Raw genomic sequence first — 21,191 nt, forward strand, 5'->3', positions numbered from 1 at the left:
CACACTGCAGGAGAAGATGACTCAGATGTTAGAATAGTTTTTTTTTTAAAAGAACACAGTAATAGGGCTGAAATTTGGATAATTGGGAGATGATTTTATGCCAAAAAAATAATAGAGTTTGATTGAACATATAATATTTCATTTTCTGTACAATTATGTATGATTACATAGTTGCATTCTATTACTTGCAGATAATTTTTAGGTCTCATCCCACCATTTAAAAAAAAATCACTCATTTAGAGTAGGGATGCGCCGATCCGATATTCATATCGGGTATCGGCTCCGATAGTGACATTTTTCTCAGATCGGGTATCGGTCAGAGAGGGCCGATCCAAATCCGAGATTTTTTTATTTTTTTTTCGATTGTGCAAATTATTCTGTGTTACGCCATACGATAGTTTAGAGTAGCTTTAACAGTTTAACTCTTGTTAAACTGAAGGTATGCTCATCGTCTTCTGAGCGCTCAGAGGTTTCATAATCTCACTCTCTAGGGCAGTGAGAAAAATTACTCTTTAATAAACGCCGACACTTATGGCATTTTTCCCAGCTCAACCTGATTAATTAACTAAAGAGCAAGATGAAAAATTAGCCAATACTTTAATTAAAGATTTGGTGAAATTCCTTCTTTAATGTGGCATGGTGCAGATTAGTTAAACCGCAGAGTATAATTGCCTAACTGAAATATTTTGCGAGGCGGAGGAGGAGGCTACTGTATTAATATTTAACACCTTCATGAAGAGAGTAACCCTTAATCACTTTTAAACGCTCTTTTATAAACTAACCACATTTTTTCCCTGCTCTTTTCAGTTCAGGAACTTTATAGACACTTTATTTTTTACTTCACGCACATTTGATGTCCCATGATGTACTACTTGCCATGTAAATTACTGTATTAATTAAGCAATTTAATATTAATAATTATGCTAAACGATTTTACATGAGTTCAAAGCAAAACTATTTCCAAACAATTTAGGACTTTTAAGATATATACTTTTATTATTTAAATTACTTTATTAATGGCAATTTAAATTTTAAATAATAATAATAATTATATAGTTTATTTTATATATATATATATATATATATATATATAATAATAACACACACACACATCTAATATTTTTAGATCTTTATTTTTTCTGTTTATTTCAGTTTCAGAATACATTTTATAGATTTATGGACATTTCATATTTTACTTTATGCTCATTTAATGTCCCATTATGTACCATTTGGCAGGTAAATTACTGTATTAATGGCAGTTTACATAATATAAATACTGCTAAATAATTTCTGGTATAAATTGAGTTAAAAGGAATAATGTTTAGATATATACTTGTATTATTTATATATTTATAAATGTTCCTTTTAGTGGTGCAGAAAGACCACACTGCCGCATTAAAGCAGCATTAAATATATTCTGTCATATTCTGAATTTATCTATGTGTCATCTCCGTCTCTTTCTTCCTTCCTTCCTTCCTTTCGACAGTCCCAGGGAAATGAGTGGCCTGTGGTAGTTCATTAGTGTGATTACTCGGGTGTTTTGAGAAGCGTGGACGATGGGCGAGCGCCCGGGGCAGTCAGTGAATCACAAACATAGCCTGCTATTGTTGACACATTAGCATTTCATTCACTCTTGCAGAGCCACTCGAGAAAAGTTGTACTGCGAATAAAGGCACAGAGCGAGGCCCCTGTAACTCCACTGGGATGTACATAACTGTGGGATATTGATCTGTAATCTGGTCTACAACAGAATGGATGAGAGATTAGTGCATTATTACCTTGGCGTAATCCAGTGGGAGCTGGTCCTCTGGGCACTTGAAGACCCCCTCACTGCAAGCAGAAGAAAAGAAAGTTGTATTTACAGCTTCACTGAGCAGCACAGAACAAATCAGATACAAATAACTGATTCAGTTCAGGGTTGTTATAAACAGCAGAGTCAGAGTAAAAGCATCTGAAAACAAATTGCAAGAGGAAACTAGATTTTCTGAAGAAAACATGAGTGGCGAGTCTAATCATCAAGTAAAAAGTAATAATATTTTCTTTGAATACATGAGTGTATGCAGCTTTATCATCATTTTCAAAAAGGTTTTAAAACATATATTTTTATTTATTTATTTTTTTGTCACACATGGCATTTCCCAACCTGAACTAACCTTGCCTAGTCATAAAAAGGTCAAATTGTCTGATATTTAAGAAACTTTTCTTTCTATGTCATTTTCTGCTTGTTTTTTCTACATGGTTACAGTGTTGTTATTGTTAACGAAAACTAAAAGTATTAAAAAGAATTCTCATTAAATTAAAGCTGAAATAAAATATAAATATTAGATAAAAACTTTAATGGAAATTAGAAATGTTGCCTTGGCAACAAACTGAAAAAAGTTGAAGCTTTAAAAGTTTAAATAGAAAAAAAAAATAGTTCAGATAGAGATACAAAATACAAATAATAGAACATTTAAAAATTAAGTTTAAACAGACATAAAAAGTAGAACGAAAAAGAGTAAGAATTATGTTAAAGAATTATAAAATCACATAACAAAAATTACTAAAATTTAAATAAAATGAAAAATGAAAAATAAAAAACAAAAGCAAATTCAAAATATTAATAAAGAGTACATAAATAATATCTAAATAACAATGGCTAGTCACACCACACTCTGTTCATATATATATATATATATATATATATATATATACGTACTAAATAATAATAATAAAACATTATGACAAACTTCTTTCTTTCTAAAGATGTCAATAACTTTTTTCTTCATTATGATACCAAGACAGTTGAATCATGCCAACATTTTATTTTACAGCTCAATAATATATATCTGAATGAATTTTAATACATAAATTAAAAACATGCTCATAATAGAAGAGGCTTATTATTACATGCATGAATTGCACATTTTAAGGTATATTTGACTAAATTAAATCAATGGGACAAAAAATGGGTGCTATTCATGTCTGTGGCACAAACGGTGCATGATTACTCACTTAAGTCTAATGCTCAGGATTGGTGGTTTGTTCAAATCCCTCACTTTAAGTCTGCACACCAGTAGTAGTGAGTCACACCTTAGCAAGCACCACTAAACATCGACTTTCTGTCTGACTGGCGGAGTGCCCTAATCTGGGCTCTTTGCCCTTTTTTAACTAGGATGAAGGTTAATTATGTACCCTAGCTGTGAACTGCTTACAACATCGCCGAAAAGGAGCCGAGAGAAAGACGCTGTGGTGGGACATAAAGAAGAAAAAAAGAAGACATGAGATTTATCCCGGCTGTGAGGCGACCAGCTGAGAGGGGCGTCGTGCCTCATTAAGCGGGGCCCCTCTGGCAGCATGGGCCGTCCAGAACACTGATGTCACCATGAAATATTCACATGGTAAATAATGGAAGTGACTGCTGATCGCACTGACAGCCGTAGGGGGAGGTGTGTGTGTGTCATTGTGTCCAACTGCACAGTGCTGTTATTTACATAAAAAGAATCCAAAAGGACCATCTGTGGAAATGTCCCAAGAGATGTGTTAATACGGCCCCTCTATTGTCTGTTACTGCCAGACTGTATACAGAGGCCATTAAACAGCACTTATGAATGTGACACTACAGTGTGTGCCACATACCAGTGTTATTTTAGTATGTATTTATATGCACTGCAAAACATTCAGCACAGAAACAATTTTCACTCAGAAGTTAATAGTAAATTTCATAATTACAAAGAAATGGCAAGTAACACATTGAATTAAACATAACATTTTGAGGTAGAAAAACTGAAATAGTAAAATACACTATTGTTAAATGTGCAGCAATTATCTTCTGTTTTATTTACTACCTTGAAAAATCATTTTACAGTGTACAAAAATAACTTTTACTTTCCAGTAAAAATTACTTTCCAGTACAAATAACTTTCCACTACAAATATCTGAACTTTCTTACATCAATATACATTTACCTGAAAAACAAAAACAATTAAGACTTGTTTTTTGAAAAAAATTTATCAAAATTAAGTGAGTTTATGCTTAAAACAAGAAACAATCTCTGCCAATAGGGTAAAAATAAACTTCATTAAAAGGAAAAACAATACATTTTGATAAATTTTTTCAGAAAACAAAACTAAATATCTGATGTAATTTTGCTTACCGATCTTGAATTAAAATGTCTAGATATTTGTACTGGAAAAAAAGATAAAATTACAGAGTAAGAAAATCCTTTTTGAATGAGCATTTATTTTAATCTTGTACATTTTAATTTTCATTTCAGGTGAAGTTTTAACAATTTGATATGCTTTTGTCAGTTGTATTCATTTGTATGTAGTTTTTCTAATATTTATATTTAGCTTTAATTTATGTATATTTAAGTTTTGGTAATTTTGGTAATAAACAATTTTTTTTAATAATAAATAAATTGTATTACACTTTTATTAACTTTAAGTTTTTCATCTTATATGTATGTATGTATATTTCAGCTTCCTTTCAGTTAATGACTCACAATTGATACGATAGATGATAACGATTCATTTTTAATAGAAAACACTGCCACATACAATAAGAACACTTTTTAAAAAGGAAAAGTGCACGGTGAGTTCAATATCTTTATCTATAGTGAAAAAAAAAAAGCATTTCGCATTATCACGAGACCTTGTGACAGGCAAAACGAATCAATAATAAATTCTTCCCTGACTTTTAAACAAATAAGGCCACAATGTCTCCATTGATGGTTTCGCTAATTTAAAGGGATAGGGAATGACACGTCACATGACGTGGATTGTCCCGAGCCTATTTGGGGGCCAGATGGAAAGGGCTTTAACGCCTGAGGTGACGGCAGCCACATCCATTAAGGTCAGTGTGTCAGTAGGGCCGCAATTAATACATTGGGCTTTAACAAAAAAGTCAATCAATTACCCACCAGAGGCAGGCCTACTAATGCAAATGCACACTGGACTATATTTCTAGACCATCAATGTGGTTCCACTGGGACTGTTCAGCTTTTCAGATGCACTCTGATTTACAACCCAGAAGAGGTGGGAAGTGGGCAAGGTACACTGGAAACTCTCATGTAAATAAATGACTTGTCAGACCGATTCCTTCCAGAGAGGAAGATAAAACCGGCAGCTATACATTCATCTGTTGCACTCCTCTAATTCGGACTGACTCTGAGGCACTGACTCATTTGTTGAGACTCATTGTTATGCTTCAGCGCTGTATTAGCATTCGTGTAAGAAGGACAACATCAGCAAATGCTAAGGCAGGTATAAAAGAAACACTTCAAAACCCTTGATGCCTGGCCCCTTCTCTATGCTTTGAAAGCCTCGCATAAGGGAATCTTTACAAGATTTACAAGAGTGCTGATCTGACAGATTTGAGTTAAAGGGATAGTTCACTCAAACATCAAAAGTCTGTCATCATGTAGTCCCCCCTAACATTGCTCCAAACATCAAATCTTATTCACGCTTGCACATATTCAAAACACGAATTTAAGATTTTCAGTAAAAAAAAAATTTCAATCTGCTGCTCACACAAAAAATGTCTGTGGAAAACTAACCCTAACGCTAACCTTAATTCATATTTAGGGCTGTCAAAGTTAATGTGTTAAATTGAGATATTGTTTAACACAACATTTTAAGATATTTACCAAATTTTATAATATTACTGGTTCATTCTGCTTTCTAAACACAGCCCTAGTTTTAAACATTACGAAAGAAAAACAAATAAACATACAGTTAAATAAACAATTATATATTTTAAAATATTTTTTAAACAACATGCAGACTTTGATCTTATTTTATACTGTTTTAATCGGGTTTTTTTTTATGTTTTTCATGCTGTTTTAATACTTTTTAACACACACACACACACACACACACACAAGATTTATACTTCAAATAAATTGCAGATTTTTTTTCTTTTTACTTTCTACTCATCATAGAATCGTGCAAAAAATGTATCAGTTTCCACAAAAATATTAAGCAACAATAATAATAATAATAATTCCTTGATCAGCAAATCAGCATATTAGAATAATTTCTGAAGGAAATTTTCATCAGAGGAATTAATTACATTTTAAAATATATTAAAATAGAAAACAATTATTTTAAACTGTAATAATATTTTACAATTTTACTGTTTTTACTGCATTTTTGATCAAATAAATGCAGCCTTAGTGAGACTTCTTTCAGAAACGTAAAAAAATCTTACCAACACCCAACCTTCAAACATTAGTGTAAAATATAATATAATACAATACAATTCAATATAATACCATATGGCAGTCACAATATCCTTTTAAGGTACTTGACTGCCTCACTCCAAATCACATGTGAGCATTGGGGCAAATAAGTGAAAGCTGAGTTCCTCCAGCACGCAGGCCAGAGTGACAGATGCTCTGCTAGAAAGAACGACCAATCGAGATGAAGGCCTATGTGCTGTAACAGCAGGACAGATGAGAATGCCTGCAGGCTAATTACATATTCATGTCTCTCACCCTTCACCTAACACAGAGCTACAGCCCTTTGATCTCTCTTGAACATCATCTTCTGCTTCCTGTGGGCACATCAGGGTCAGATATGTAGTATTAACAGAGCTGTTCACTTCTCATCAATGATTCTTGATTGCCTCCCAAAACGCCTTAAAATTCTCTGCCATGGCCCCAGGTCAGATTACTAAGCCGTCCGTCTGCAAAGTGATATAGATGAGGACAGGCGTCACAACACCACACTCGCACCTTCTACATCACCTTTGACAGGCAGGCCACCGGGAAGTGGCCAATCGCTGTAGAGAAAGCTTAACAAAGAGAAACTTAGAGGGGAGAGAGCGAATCTGAATGCCTTCTTTATGAAGCAATATCTCTCTCTTTCTGTCGCAGAACTGTGAAGGTGTACAGTCATCGATTCAACTGACATGAATAGTAAGTGCACTCGAGGACGGTTGAAGGCAGCTAAATGAATCTCTGCCCTTGGAAAGTGCACTGCACGTTCACTTGGATACAGGGAACCACAAGTGTGATATTTCAGATCTTACAAAATAATTATTGTTCATTTCACTATTAAGCTTCTGATGGATCCCAATTCTACCTCACAGTAAAAAAGTAATTGACTTTATTTCTCATATAGTTTTGTTGTTATATCTCACAGATGTGATTGTATATTGTATCCCACAATTGCAACTCTCTAACATTTGTGACTTAATTGTGAAATAATTTCTCATAGTTTCACTTTATTTCTCACATGTGCTGCTATTTCGTGTAATGGCAAATCGTTCATCATTTTTCATTCATTTCTCACATTTGCGAGTATCATAACTGCGACTTTACTTTTCAGTATCATCACTTAATTTCTACAAATTTCACATTTATACCTCTGTGACTATTTCTCAAAATTGCAGCTTTTTATCTCACAATTAGGCCTGTCACGATAACAACTTTTTGTTGTGTGATATATTGCCCCAGAAATAATTGCGATAAGCTATATTATTGTCATTTTAAAGACCATTTTATGCCACTGAATATATAATCATAATGTAACAGATATAATGGGCGATATATTGCATCAACAAAAATTATTGAGGTCATGTACATATATTGCACGATAAGTCGATATATTGATTATTGTGACAGGCCTACTCACAATGTAACTTTATACCTCACAAATGCAACTTTATATCTCTCAACTGTGACCTTCTCACATTTCCAACTATTTCTTGTAATTGAGAATTTATTTCTCCTTGTTTTCTCATAATTTCTTCTAATTGTTAGTTTAGATCTTACAATTGAAACTTTATTTCTTGTAATTGTCTCGTGATTTCTTGTAATTATCTCACAATGTGACTTTATATATCTCAAAGATATGATTGTATATCTCACAATTGCAATGTTCTTACTTTTGCAACTATTTCCTGTAATTGTAAACATAGTTTTCACCCTATTTCTCCTTATTTAAATTTGTGACCATTTCTTGTAATTGCAAATATATTTTCATTTCTTGTAAATATGCTTTATATCTCACAAATGTGATTGTATATGTCACAACTGAGACACATATTTATGCCTATTTCTCATAACTGTGAATTTATCAACATCTTCACTTTATTTTTCATACAATTTTCTCATAATTTGTCACTTTATTTCTTGTAATTGTCAGTTTAGATCTCCTAACTGCTACTTTATTTCTTGTAAAATTGTAGACTTTATTTTGTTGTAACCGAGGCTTTATATCCCACAGATGTGATTGTATATCTCACAATTACAACTTCTGCGACTTTTTCTTGTAATTTCAACTTTATTTTTCATAGTTTTCACCTTATTTCTCACATTTGCAACTATTTCTCATTAGTGTGACTTTATTTCTTGTAATTATCACTTTCGATCTCACATTTGCAACTTTATTTCTTGTAAATGTGACTTTATACCTCACAATTGCGACTTAATTTCTTGTAATTGTGGCTTTATATATCACAAAGTGACTTTATTTATTATTTTAAACTTGAATAGAATATATTTTGGGCCTAATTGTTAGCATCCATGCTCCAGTTGCGTGCTCATACAGGATATGCAGGTTCGATTCCACCCTGTCATATCATATGTCCTGATCTCATTCCTGCTCTCGCTTCCCAATTGTCTTTTGTTCACTCTTACTTTCTCTATTAACAAAGTAAGAAAAGAACAGAAAAGCACATATTTTACTTTTCTGAACTACAAGTGCAGTAAAGTTTCTGACTTGACTTTTTAGGATGGACAATAGAGTATCATCTCACCCGCCCACCTGACTCAGCTCCGCAGGTGGGCTCAGGTCAGCTCAACACTGTGACTGTTGTTAGATTGTGAGGGCTTGACCATCATAAATCCAGCATGTCTGTTCATTTAAAACACTGCAGGAGCTGAGCACTTAACACCCGCACTTAACTGTTACTCACTCACTGCTGCCTACCCTTTATTGCAGTGTGCTAGGCATGATTTACAAAAGCCTAGTCAAATATTCTTGACCTTGATACAAAACACTGCAGATATGCTTTAATATGCACTTATAATGCAAAGTCTGTGCACTGAGAAGCTGAATCGACTGTAGTGCATGATGACACACTCAGAGGAAGTGTGTGGTGGTCTCTGGTACGACTCTAAAATCACAACGGTGGGCAACGACGACCTGTCAAAATTCTGTGCTGCTATGTAACACAAGCAGCATCACGGGTCACATGGACTCACACTTACGCAAAACCCTTCAGTTTTTCTCCACACTTCTCTCATCACTCTCTCTCCGCTGACATTGTTGAGACAAGCCACCTGTGATTCACACAGTCCCTCCATGTTTAAAGGTTAGCAAAATATCAGTCTTTTCAGAAATGTCATGTTCCTGCCATAATCTACATTCGACTAATATTGGTTTAAAAACACATCAAGTTATTTAAAACATATATATTTACTCTTAAAAAAACCACATGAATCAAAATGAGAGTTTTTAGAGGCTTTTAGTCCATGTCTGTTATTAGGCCAGTTATATGTTACTCTACTCCTAAAACTTGAAATATAATAAAAATAATAATAATAAGCCTATATGAAAAATTTTCACTGTTTTCTTTTTCACTCTGTTTTCCCATGTTCCTGAGATATCTACTAAAAATAATAATGATAATAATAGCATTATTATTATTTTGATATTATGACATTTATATGGATAATAATAATGTTTATTGATTGATTATTATTATTATTATTATAGACTCACTGTTTTCTTTACCATGTTTCTGATATGTTTACCCATATAAAATTAATAATAATAATAATAATAATAATATTGCAGACAACTTCTGAATACACACACACACACACACTCACACACACACATACAATATTAGATTATTTAGTATTTACAACAAGAAATTGCTATAAATGTTTTAGTCATAAATGGCAAGTACAGGAAAAGGAGAGAGGAAGTCTGAGTTTTTAATGGAAGTTTTTTTGATGTTAAGAACTTAAAGGTCACATATTGTACAACTTTCTGGAGTTTTATTTTAGGTTTTGATGTCCTTAAGAATATATATTTGCGGTATAAGTTCCAAAAACCATCTCAATATATTTTTACAGCTCCTCTCTCAGGAGCTCTGCTGAGAACAGGTCGATTTTGGCCTGTCTAATTCATATTCTTGAGCCTCTCTTCTGATTGGCCTGTTGTGTTCTGAGTGACGCACGGCCAGGCCAACCACAGCTAACTAGGGTCAGCCGATGTCACAGCACTAGCTGGAGGCAGCAAAACAAAGGGGAAACTGGAGGCGGCCCATTCAAACCAGCGCAGATTCGGCTACATAAGGAGCTTAAAATATCATCTTGTTGTGATGTTGGGTGCCAGAATCCACGTAATACAGCCTCAAATTAGAAATTTGATCGCATATCTGCTGCCACTGCCAGACAAAAAAACCAACAACAGCTGTGGTTAAACGCGATAAAATATGTCTATGTTTATTGCATCTCACGACTATGACGTGTATGAAATAATGTCTGTGCGCATGTTTATAAAACAACAAACTGACAATTTATATATAATCATTTGTAATTGTATATACATTGTTGTGATTAATTGTGGCTGGAACAATAATGTAGCTGTACATTTACACGTTAGATGTGATCCACCTCATAGTAACAATCCTGTCAGATCGTCCATCCTTTGAGTGTGATTGTAACGTTACAAGTTGGCCGATCTGGTTTTGTGGTTAAAGTTAACCTTTTCAACATGTTTCCGTGTTGTCGTTACTCAGCAATGACATGGACGCGATGTTGTCTGGGGGTTTGGCAAAAGGAGAGTGGGACTGTGGGCAGTGCTCGGGGTGGTGACTGAAGGCGGTGACTGTGTAGTTCTGACGTCAACTTTTTACGGAAGTCACAACGGTTCGTGAAAAATCACAGCTACTTTATGCAGGCTGTGTGCATTTTACTGTGGACTGACTGTTTTGAAACTTATATGGTAGTTAAATTGCCCCTAGACCTCAGTTATCGTGAAAAAAGCCAGGAAATTTCAGTTTTTGTTTTGACAATATGGGACCTTTAATATACTTCATCCATCAACAATGATGAGGATGGAAGAAACAAGAATCATTGAACAGTAAAGGTAGAAGAGCTGTTCTAAAAGAGCCACGTGATAAAAGTACTCCAAATCTCCATATCCTGTCCCAACTGTTCTTTATTATACATGTCTATCAGATATCTGTCAACATGTTGGGTTTGGACTTGTCTCTCAATAACGTACTTTATAAGCATGCTTTTAGCATGTCCATGCAACTAGATGAGTGACTGATCATTTGAAGGACCTCTAATCCTCATGCTGCAATGGCCTAAGGCCCCGATCACACAGAATGCGTTTTCTGCAGTGAGAGGCGCCGTTTTTGAATTGTTTTCGGTTGGCAGTGAGCGTTCTGCGCACTTTTTATGCGCCCTGTGCGCCTCGCGTTTTTGCAGGAGCGCTCTGAGCGCCTGAAGTTGAAAAAAAAGCAACTCTGAGCAGAAAAAGCGCCCGACGTCATTCGCATTTTTTCCATTGTCCAATCGAATGAATGGAGAGGCGGGCCTTCCGTTGTGATGACGAAAGTTTACCGTTGCTTAGAAAGTCCGGAGACTGCTAAGTTGGAGGAGAAACTTTTGGTGTCTGTCGCAGGTTACCCGGAGCAGTATTTTTTAGGATTTCTGTTAATATGACAGTTTACTTAACAGCAAAAACCAAAGATTTTAGAGCACTCGCGCACTGCTCTTTTTTAAAAGTCACCAAAAAAAGGCAGTGCGCCTCGCGTTTTCAGACCTAATAAAAAACGTGTTCGTGTGATCGGGGCCTAAGAGAGTTTTTCCGCCTTGCTGACAGTAATGGAAACCACTGTCAACTGTGATACAGCCTGCCTTCAATTACAATCCACACTTAAATCTATACTCACCATAGATTTAACAACAACAGTATTTGATGGCAGGAGCTCAGGTAAATTTGGACTAAATGTGAACTGAATATTCATTCAAATTAATTTCAAATGCATGGATACATTTTAGGAAGCACCCAAGTGTATCAAAATACATCAAGGCTGCTCTAGAGGCATCCTAACCTTGATTTCAACACCTGAATGTAGCTGTAATAGGTTTCAAGAGCAAAAGGTAGCTCAGGGAGTCTTTTTATATAATTGGTTAGAGTACAGATGAATGAGGGAGGCAAAGAAAATCCATTCCATCTCATTAAATGATTTGAAGCGGGCCAAGCGGCTGCTATTAGTCCTGATGGAGATGACATGCGTTTATCATCTCATCCCAGCACAACCAACATGTCCAGTTCTGCAAGATTCTGCACTAGTTGTAGGTTGCTAATCAAATGCATGCAAATTTGTGGCATTCTTTATGTCAAACTTGCGGTGATCATGCAGCTCAAATGCTTCTGTCATTAAAGTATATAGATTTCCTCAAAACTAAGACATTATGAAACTCAGTAAATTTTCCCAAATATTCACTCAAATTGAAATGCTGACAATGTAACAAAAAACTTGTAATAAAAACATTTTAAAAAATCTAATTTAATCTAATCTAATATTTTAATAATATAGTACAGTATAATTTTCTTACATTTTCACTCAAATTGTAATGCTGAAAATGTAAAATATAATTTCCAATAAAAAATATCCAATATTCCAATATTTTAATAATATAATACAATATAATTTCCTACATTTTTCATTCAAACTGTAATGCTTAACATATAAAATATAATTTGTAATAAAAAGACATAAAACCCTAATCTAATATTTTTATAAAATAAATATAAATAAATACATTTTTCACTCAAATTGTAATTCTAAAAATGTAAAATCTAATTCGTAATTAAAAAATATGACAATTTAATCTAATCTAATAATTTAATAGAATGTATTGCATTCTATTAAAATATTAGATTAGATTAATTTTGAGATTTTTATTTTAATTTCCTAAATGTTGACACAAACTGTAATGTTGACAATTTAAAACATAACTTGTTATTAAAAAAATATGATATATGTAATTAAGATTTTATTAATATAAAATATTATTTTCTTAAATAGTGACTGAAAATGCAATTCTTAACTTTAAATTATAATTTGTAATAAAAATACGTAATTCTTAACATTTAAAATATAATTTGTAAAAATATTAAATTACTCTAATCTGATATTTTCACAATATATTAAATAATTTTAAATAACTTTAAATATAATACAATACAATATAATATAATATAATAAAAATGATTACATTTTAGATAAGCAGACAATCCTTAAAGGACACATTGGTGTTACAGAGCACACTATAAAAGCTGCGATGGTCCTAAACACCCCCTCAAGTGCTTTGATGAGAACACAAGGCACATCTGACCTAGTACCGTCCACTTGATCTGATTCCTGAGACAGACGGATATTAAAATCAGTTGTAAACGTGGCCTGGCATTAGACCTGGAAATGAAGAACCTAAGAAAGGTGTCAATGGAGTATAATGGTTCCTGGCGAGCTTTGATGGTGGCTTGAAAGAGCCTGATCTCATATATGAACGCTCAAAGTAGTTCAGGAGTGTTTCATTAGACTTTGCACACATGTGAGAAGGAGACACCGGCCCGTGTTGAGAGGTGCTAAAAGCTCCAGTCAAGTGCAGATGTGAAACGTTCTGTGCTTTTGATGTTCACTCGAAATGTCATCTCTTTTTCTTCTGCTTTCTCCCACTTCGTTCACTTCCTTTGTTCGCATCTCTCTTTCTCCCTCCTACATAACCACGCATGCATATGCACACGCTGGCTCACAATCATGAAAAATGGCATGAATGGCAAACAAAGTTCCTCCGACAGGCTGCTTTTGCTGTTTAATTACAAATGGCAAGTCTAATTTTAGCTTCCTCGGTAAAGGGCAGATGTTTGCAGAATGTTCATCCATGAGAAGGCAAATGTTTTGCAGGGAAGCCATAGATTCCTAAAGAACGCAAGCGCATGACGCCGCAGATACACTGACAGTTTTATTAAAAGAGACACTGTCCATACGCACCAAAGCACTTTGATGTGCCACAGTGATCCCCCTTTTTAATGCTGTCAAAGGGCATAAGTCGAGGCACAAGGAAGGCTTTGACGGGGTCAGAGGAACCCAACTCTAAAAATAGCAGAAGATCTTAAAGAAGTGTCACACTAATCCCAGATAGTGAGAGGACGGATAACCAGCACATCTGATGCATGACTCAGTTTTCTGTTAATCCTAAGATTTGAGACACTAGAAAACAGCGGTTCTCCTGAGGATAAAATGAGGGAGTCTTAAAGGAATAGTGCGTCCACAAATGAAAATTCATGCCATAACAAACACATTTGAGTTTCTTGCATCCCTGGAACACAAAAGATTTTTTTTTTTTTGGAACAATGATCAAAATCAATATAATGAGGACCGGGGCTTTTAAGGTCTAAAAAAGAACCATAAAAGTAGTTCATATGAACTATATTTAAAGAGATATGGTGTTCAAAGCTGTGTGACTTTCTTTCTCCTGTGGAACATAAAAGAAGACATTTGTACGTTCAGTTTTTTTTTTGCACACAATGAAAGTCAGTGGGTTCCAAAGCAACATGGGACTCCCACTGACTTTTATTGTATGAAAAAAGACATTTATTCCCCAAATATATCCATTTATGATTCACAGAAGAAACAGTCGTACATTTTTGGGTGAACTGTCCATTCATATTCTTCTGGAAACCTGCAAGAGTTTTGTATGAAGAACAAAAATGATGATAATAATAATAATAATAATAATAATAATAATAAAATACAAAAATCTGTAATTTTTTAGACATCCACCACAGAGTAATTTTAGAATTATTTATACACTATTATAGTTTTTATTAATATTTGAAATCACTTTTATTTTTACAAATTTGTCTGTGCTTGTCATTTTATTAGTTTTTCTTATTTTGTCACTTTTTCTTTAATTTTTGTACGTTTTTCTTTATTTCCAGTCATTTTTAGTGCTTCAACTTCAACTTATTTCAGTTCGCTGCTGAAGCAACATTTCTAATTTTGGTTTAATTTACGTTTCTAATGTTATATTGCATTTTGTTTCCATTTCATTTAAGAATAAATAAATAACAAATTTCGCATAACAAAAATGTTTTCAATAGTTTTAGTTAACAATATAAACATGATCCGCTCTACCTCTTCTTGGTGCGCTGCCAAGAAAAGATTACCGATTTGTGAATGAATCTCTTTTCAGTGATTCAAGTGAGTCATTCTGAATGATTCATTAACATTTTGTAGCCTCTTGCTTCACATACAGCTCAAAACATTGAGACTGTGTGACCATGTGGAATTATAACTGTACAATAATTGTGCATACAAATGCACCATTTGTATAATAAAAGACCCATTTGCTCTCATCGCTTGTACAGTATGTTACAGTACAGTTTGTTGGTGCCAAATTAAATATGGCATCTATTCTGACTAAGGTCTGTGGGATTGAGGTAAAGTGGGCGGCCACACATTTTAAAGCTGTCAAGCTTTCATTGTATTAGAAGGCGAAGCCTGATGAAGCCCTGAATGAGATAAATGCTGAAGTACAAAGCATTTAATTAATGAAACTGACATTTAGGGCACATTCACACATCACATCTGTCGCTTTTGAGGCGTTGATTAAAGTTGAAAACGGACATAATGCAGGCAACAAAGACAAAGCCGGTCTGAAAAAGCTCTTTAACAGTTTGAAAGGATTGTGAGTTCAATGATGTGGAAATTAGTAGGGAAAGTATACGCATAAAGGACTGCAGGATTAGCCGTTTCTTGGCTTATCTTCCAGCTGCGAGCCCCTCTCGCCCTTCTCAGTCGGTCTGGGTTTTGAGATGGCGAGCTGGAAAAGAGTAAGCTCTCGCAGCTCATTCTGAGATGAATACATAATTCATTCAAATGAGAAGATCTAAGAACAAGCTGATAATGTCTGTTGGATAATCTCAAAACAGCTTGATAAATTCAATCTTCTGAGGGTTTATTTTGGAGGAAAAATAAGTTGGAGAGTGCCTTTGAACAAGTTCAGAGCTCTGGATGCAAGATTTGAAGCTTATGGGCAGCTCTAAATGTTCTCGACTTTGCTGTTGGGTCCAAAAGATAAAGGAACTAATGCAATTGGAGATATGATCTTATAAAGAGACACCAGCAAATACAGGAGTGGATATCAAATGATCTGCATGTTCGTTACCCGATCGATTCCTTTTAGCCTGCATAGACTTAGCGAAGTTAAGGAAATTCGACACAGTTTCCATTATCTTGCGATCGCCTCACACTACAGGCTGGCTTCAATACTGAAAAATACAAAAGAAACAGGACTTGGGGAGACAAAACATACGCCACAACCTCGGGCTTCGCTAGAGGCAAATTAGCAGCGTGCTAATCCTTAGCACCGGTGACTGAGGATGGGTGGATTACCTTCCTGAATGTCATGCGCTGCTCTATAATGACAGCAGGTGGGACGGACAGATAATCCTGGCCAACAAATACTTATCGGGCAGAGATGCCCGTCATTAGCCTGCAGCGGACAGACTTTTCTCTCCTTGGAGCACAACAGTGACTCACGGCTCTCTAAAATACTTGATTCTGGCTGGTCAGTATGGCAAAATATATTTGCATAATGACCACTAAACTGTTTAAGTGACTGCTGTCCCTGGCAACTGATTTCCTACGTAGCTGCACTAGTTTCATTGTTTTAGTATCACACTACAGTCTTTTTTTCCCCCGCATAATATAATATAGTAAATAATATAATTTATAATTTAAATAAGTCTACTATACATATTTATTTAAATAAAAAATTATTTATTTAAATATTTATTACAAGAAGTCGTTAATTTATTCATTTAATCCATTTTTATTTATTTTATTATTATATTATTTATTCATGTATTTATTTTTAAATTATTTATTTAAATAGTCAATTTATTCATTCATTTAAATAATCTTTTATTTATTGAAATAATCTGTTAATTCATTTATTATATTTATTATTTTTATTTATTTCAGTAACATCAATTTATTTATTCATGTATTTATTTCAATAATCAATTTATTTCATTATCTATCAATTCAATATTCATCTAATTAATTATTTATTCATTAGTTTGTTCGCTCATTCCTTTGTTCGTTTTATTCATTCATTCGGTCATTCATTCACTCACTCACATTTCCCATTCACAACATCTCTTTTCCTGTTAGTTTCCTGTTGTTTATTAGAAGAGGCAAAAAGAAAGAAAGAAAGAAAGAAAGAAAGAAAAAAAGAAATGAGATATTCAGGGATTGCAGCTCAAATTTAAAATCTAAAATGATTTCTGAACAGATTTCAGCAAAAGAAATAAGAAAAATTTGGACTTTTTTAATACCCGTGAGTTCAGCATCTGTTTTATCTATTTTCATCATCTAATATATTTAACTTTTCATAATGCTGCATTTTCCCCATTTAGTGAGTGAATGAAAAAAAAAAAACAGCTGCCTTGTCATCCAATGAGTAAGTATATTGTTAAGCATCAACACAAAAGCTTCTTAGTGAGTCCAACAGTATTATGTCACACTAAACATGGCTCGAATAAACTCTAAATTAACTTCTTAAGCAAGACTTGAGCGTGACCCAACGGCTCGACAGAGCTTTTCATTGTGCTTCTCTGCATGAGACAGTGTACAGCACCAGGTGCTGAAAGAATAAAGAATGTGCGTGTTGTTTAAAAGGCTTGATTTAGCTCGACTCCATAGGCGCTTCAGGGAAAAACTCAACCACACCCCAGTAGCACAGTTCCATCATCTAATTATACCATCTATTTCCTCATGCGCCCAAGAAACATCCAGAAAGAGTGGGTGAGAAAATGCACTGCCAGCTCGCAGCGCTGCAGATACGGATTAAACTTTATATTGCAGTCAGCTTGGTAAAAGTAACTGGAAAGTGGGTGAAACTCTTTGTGAAACTAAAAGATTTTACCCTCGTTATCAGCTGTCTGAGTCACCGCATGCCGGCGGAAACAAACTACGCACCTTATACGTGATGAGTCACCTCCAGCGTCCCGAGACAACACCTCCTGAGTGCTCTCCACCTGTCTCCTGTTCCTGACTTCAAAAACTTTAAAAACCAACGTTAAACCCAGTGAATCCCTATGTAGGAGTATTATGTAATTATAATGTGATTTCTCCTCTTTCAGTTCATTGATCACAGGGAGACAGTCAGGGAAAGCAGAGCGGGCGGTTCGTCAGCACCTCATCACAGATTCTGTGTGTGTGTGTGTGTGTGTGCGCCGCACTCCAACAGGCCCACAACTTCAGTGGCCATGGTAACGGGGTGAAGGTGAGGCTCTTTATGCTGGAGAGAGGTGTGTGTGTGTGTGAGTCTGCTAGATGTGCACTCATGCTAGAACTCCTGTGATCGCCATCATCCCTCAGCGCAGGCAGTGAACACTCACACAGAGCCAAACACACTCCTCACACTTTCTCCCTCTCTCGTAGGCTCTGCTGCTAAGAAACAGCACTGGCGCTCCCTATGAATGACGGGGTGTTCTTTTTGCATGTATCAATAAGGGTCAATAATGTGACTTCTTATTTTTTGTGCCTGGACCAATGTATTCCAAAATAAATATGTAAAAAATATAAAAATTAATTTCCTGTATACTACATACAGTGATATCTATGGGATGAGTTTGCCGATTTTTAACCAGCTTTGTATTGTTACAGTGTCTGTAATACATGTGTCTCTGTGATTCCTGCGCCCAGATATTTATTTTTAAGCAAAGGTCCGCCAGATAATGCAAAATGTGTAATTTTGCATCGTCCAGCAGACTTTTGACAGCTCCAGGACTTTTGTTTAAAGAGGTCCTATTATGCTTTTTCACTTTTTCAGCTTTAGTTAAGTCTGTAATGTTGCTGTTTGAGCATAAAAAAGATCTGCAAAGTTACAAAGCTCAAAGTCCACTTCAAAAGACGATATTTTATTTAACTGAAATCACTTTTCAAAAACTACAACGAACGACTCGTTTGGACTACAACGCATATTTTCCGGGATTTGTGATATCACAAATAATGACGAATGGGACGAGACCTGGTTGAGCTACACTAGAGAAGGCAACGAGTGTTATCACTATGTCGGAGACACGCTAGCTTTCCCAAGGCAGACGAACTTAGAGTGATTACAATCATTTAAATCGGGTTTAAATCGCTCTCAGATTGATTTGATTTTGACGCAATATTTACACTGAAGCTCGCAGGCGGCTATGGTAAGGGTGTGACATTTCCCGACCAGGCGCCGAGTGCTGCATCACAACACACACTGGCCCAGCTAATCAATCACAACACACACTGGCCCAGCTAATCAATCACAACACACACTGGCCCAGCTAACCAATCACAGCACACACTGGCCCAGCTAACCAATCACAACACACAGTGGCCCAGCTAACCAATCACAGCACATTTCGTATTTCAGAAGGTGGGCTTTCATTGATACAGGAACTATTCGAGGCATTCATGCCAGACTGGGGAGAGAGGTGTTGTAATAATGTAAAATATGTGAAAAATAATGTTTTTCGAACAACCTAGTATGAGAGCCTGTTCTAGTACACCCCCAAAACAAAATCAAGACTTTGTAAAAGAGCATAATAGGACCCCTTTAAACTTTTAAAATTGGCTCTCATATTTTCTCTCATGTAGCACAGTTCTTTTGCATTTCTACTGCATAGACAACCAAGTTTTATTATAAATGGAAACCCAGGAAATTGTCATTTTTATATAAAATCTCTTTATTAAGTAATATTTATTTTAAAGTAGTTTTGTTTTAAAATATTTCAATTAATTTTAATATATTCAAAGTATTAAAACATTAAAAGTGAAAAAAAAAATATTAAGCTACTAATATATATCAAAATAGGAAAATATAATTACAAATTAATACAATATATAATTGTTAATAATAATAATAAAACTAATGACAATAATAATAATAATAATAATAATAATGTGAAAAGAAAATTATATCATATGAAAGACATGGAAAATGTAATTTTAAACTGTCACACACAACTCCAATAAAACTTTAATATTAAATGTAAAAAAAAAAAAAATTTTAAAAATAAATACATACACACATACATGCATAGATTTGTGTTTAAATTCTTATATTACATATATATTGCAAGGAAACAACAGACTGCAGAATGATATGCAAGCACAACCATGCAGGAAATCAGTCAGTTATACCACAGAATGATTGACCAGTCAAAATCAAGTATTTTAGAGAGCTGAGTCCAGTTAAATACATAAAAAAGTTTTTTTTTTTAATAATTATTAATGAAAATAATGATAAACATGGGTACACAAAATTACTATAAAATTGCCATTGTTGGTCCTTTCAAAAGCCAAATAAGGAGACTTAAAGACGTGGAGCAATTCACAGCAAAATGACTTTAAACAGGAAGCTCTTTAACATCTCTCTCATCTAGCGGAAGGAACGATCCATATGCCTGGCCTTGAAGATGAGGAAGTGGCTTTCTCCGGCCTCTTTCATGGGATCAGTGTCACTTTTGAGCCGAGTTGGGACGTGGGAGCGCGAGTTTGTGTTGCGCTGACACATTTGAGAGTAAGCCAGGGGAACTGGATGAGGGTAACGTGCCATGCTGGATCTGAAAGTGCGTCTTTGAGCTGCTATATAGAGCGGATCTGCGCAGGGTAAAGCAGGAAGGAAACCACCACAGTGCCTCTTTCACAAAGTAGAACCAATATCTGTGACCTTCAATCAGGCCGGCCTCCGGAATTGACAGTCAGTAACACCGAATAAGTGTACGCTTAAACCGAAGAGCTTAACCACTCTGCCAACACCTGTTGCGATCTAAAAGAGAGGCTTTCACTGAGACAGGTGCCCTCCTCCTTCCTCAAGATCTGGCCACCCCAACTGCTCCCCTCACCAGCAGATTCTTCAAATGCCTGCCTGTCAGCTACACAACGGATAGCATTCTCACACCAGTGCTCTCTCAGCTGTCTGAGACCCCCAGCCCCCTTCAGAGTCCATGCAAATGCATTCAGTTTTGATTAAACCATGTTACATGTTGGATGAAGAAGAGATGAGGCATGATGGAGTTACAGCAAAATGAAAAACACACAAGCTGCGTGTGCAGAACAGGATGGGATTGGGATTTAGAGGTTTACATTACCACAGCGTTCAGCCGAGAGAAACTAAT

The 21,191-nt window shown here is 35.1% G+C and overlaps 1 protein-coding gene across 1 annotated transcript in view; it reads right to left on the minus strand.

Annotated features, from left to right (window-relative positions):
- Window positions 1-21,191, minus strand: part of LOC107727926 (TNF receptor-associated factor 4-like) — a 42,675-nt gene that overhangs the window by 9,689 nt on the left and 11,795 nt on the right. The window contains exon 2 of the mRNA XM_016537969.1: window positions 1,779-1,830. Coding sequence (XP_016393455.1) covers window positions 1,779-1,830 — 52 coding nt within the window. The remainder of the gene's footprint in view (window positions 1-1,778; window positions 1,831-21,191) is intronic.

This window comes from Sinocyclocheilus rhinocerous, unplaced genomic scaffold (assembly GCF_001515625.1).
Source record: "Sinocyclocheilus rhinocerous isolate Xijiao unplaced genomic scaffold, SAMN03320098_v1.1 scaffold877, whole genome shotgun sequence".
NCBI lineage: Eukaryota > Metazoa > Chordata > Actinopteri > Cypriniformes > Cyprinidae > Sinocyclocheilus > Sinocyclocheilus rhinocerous.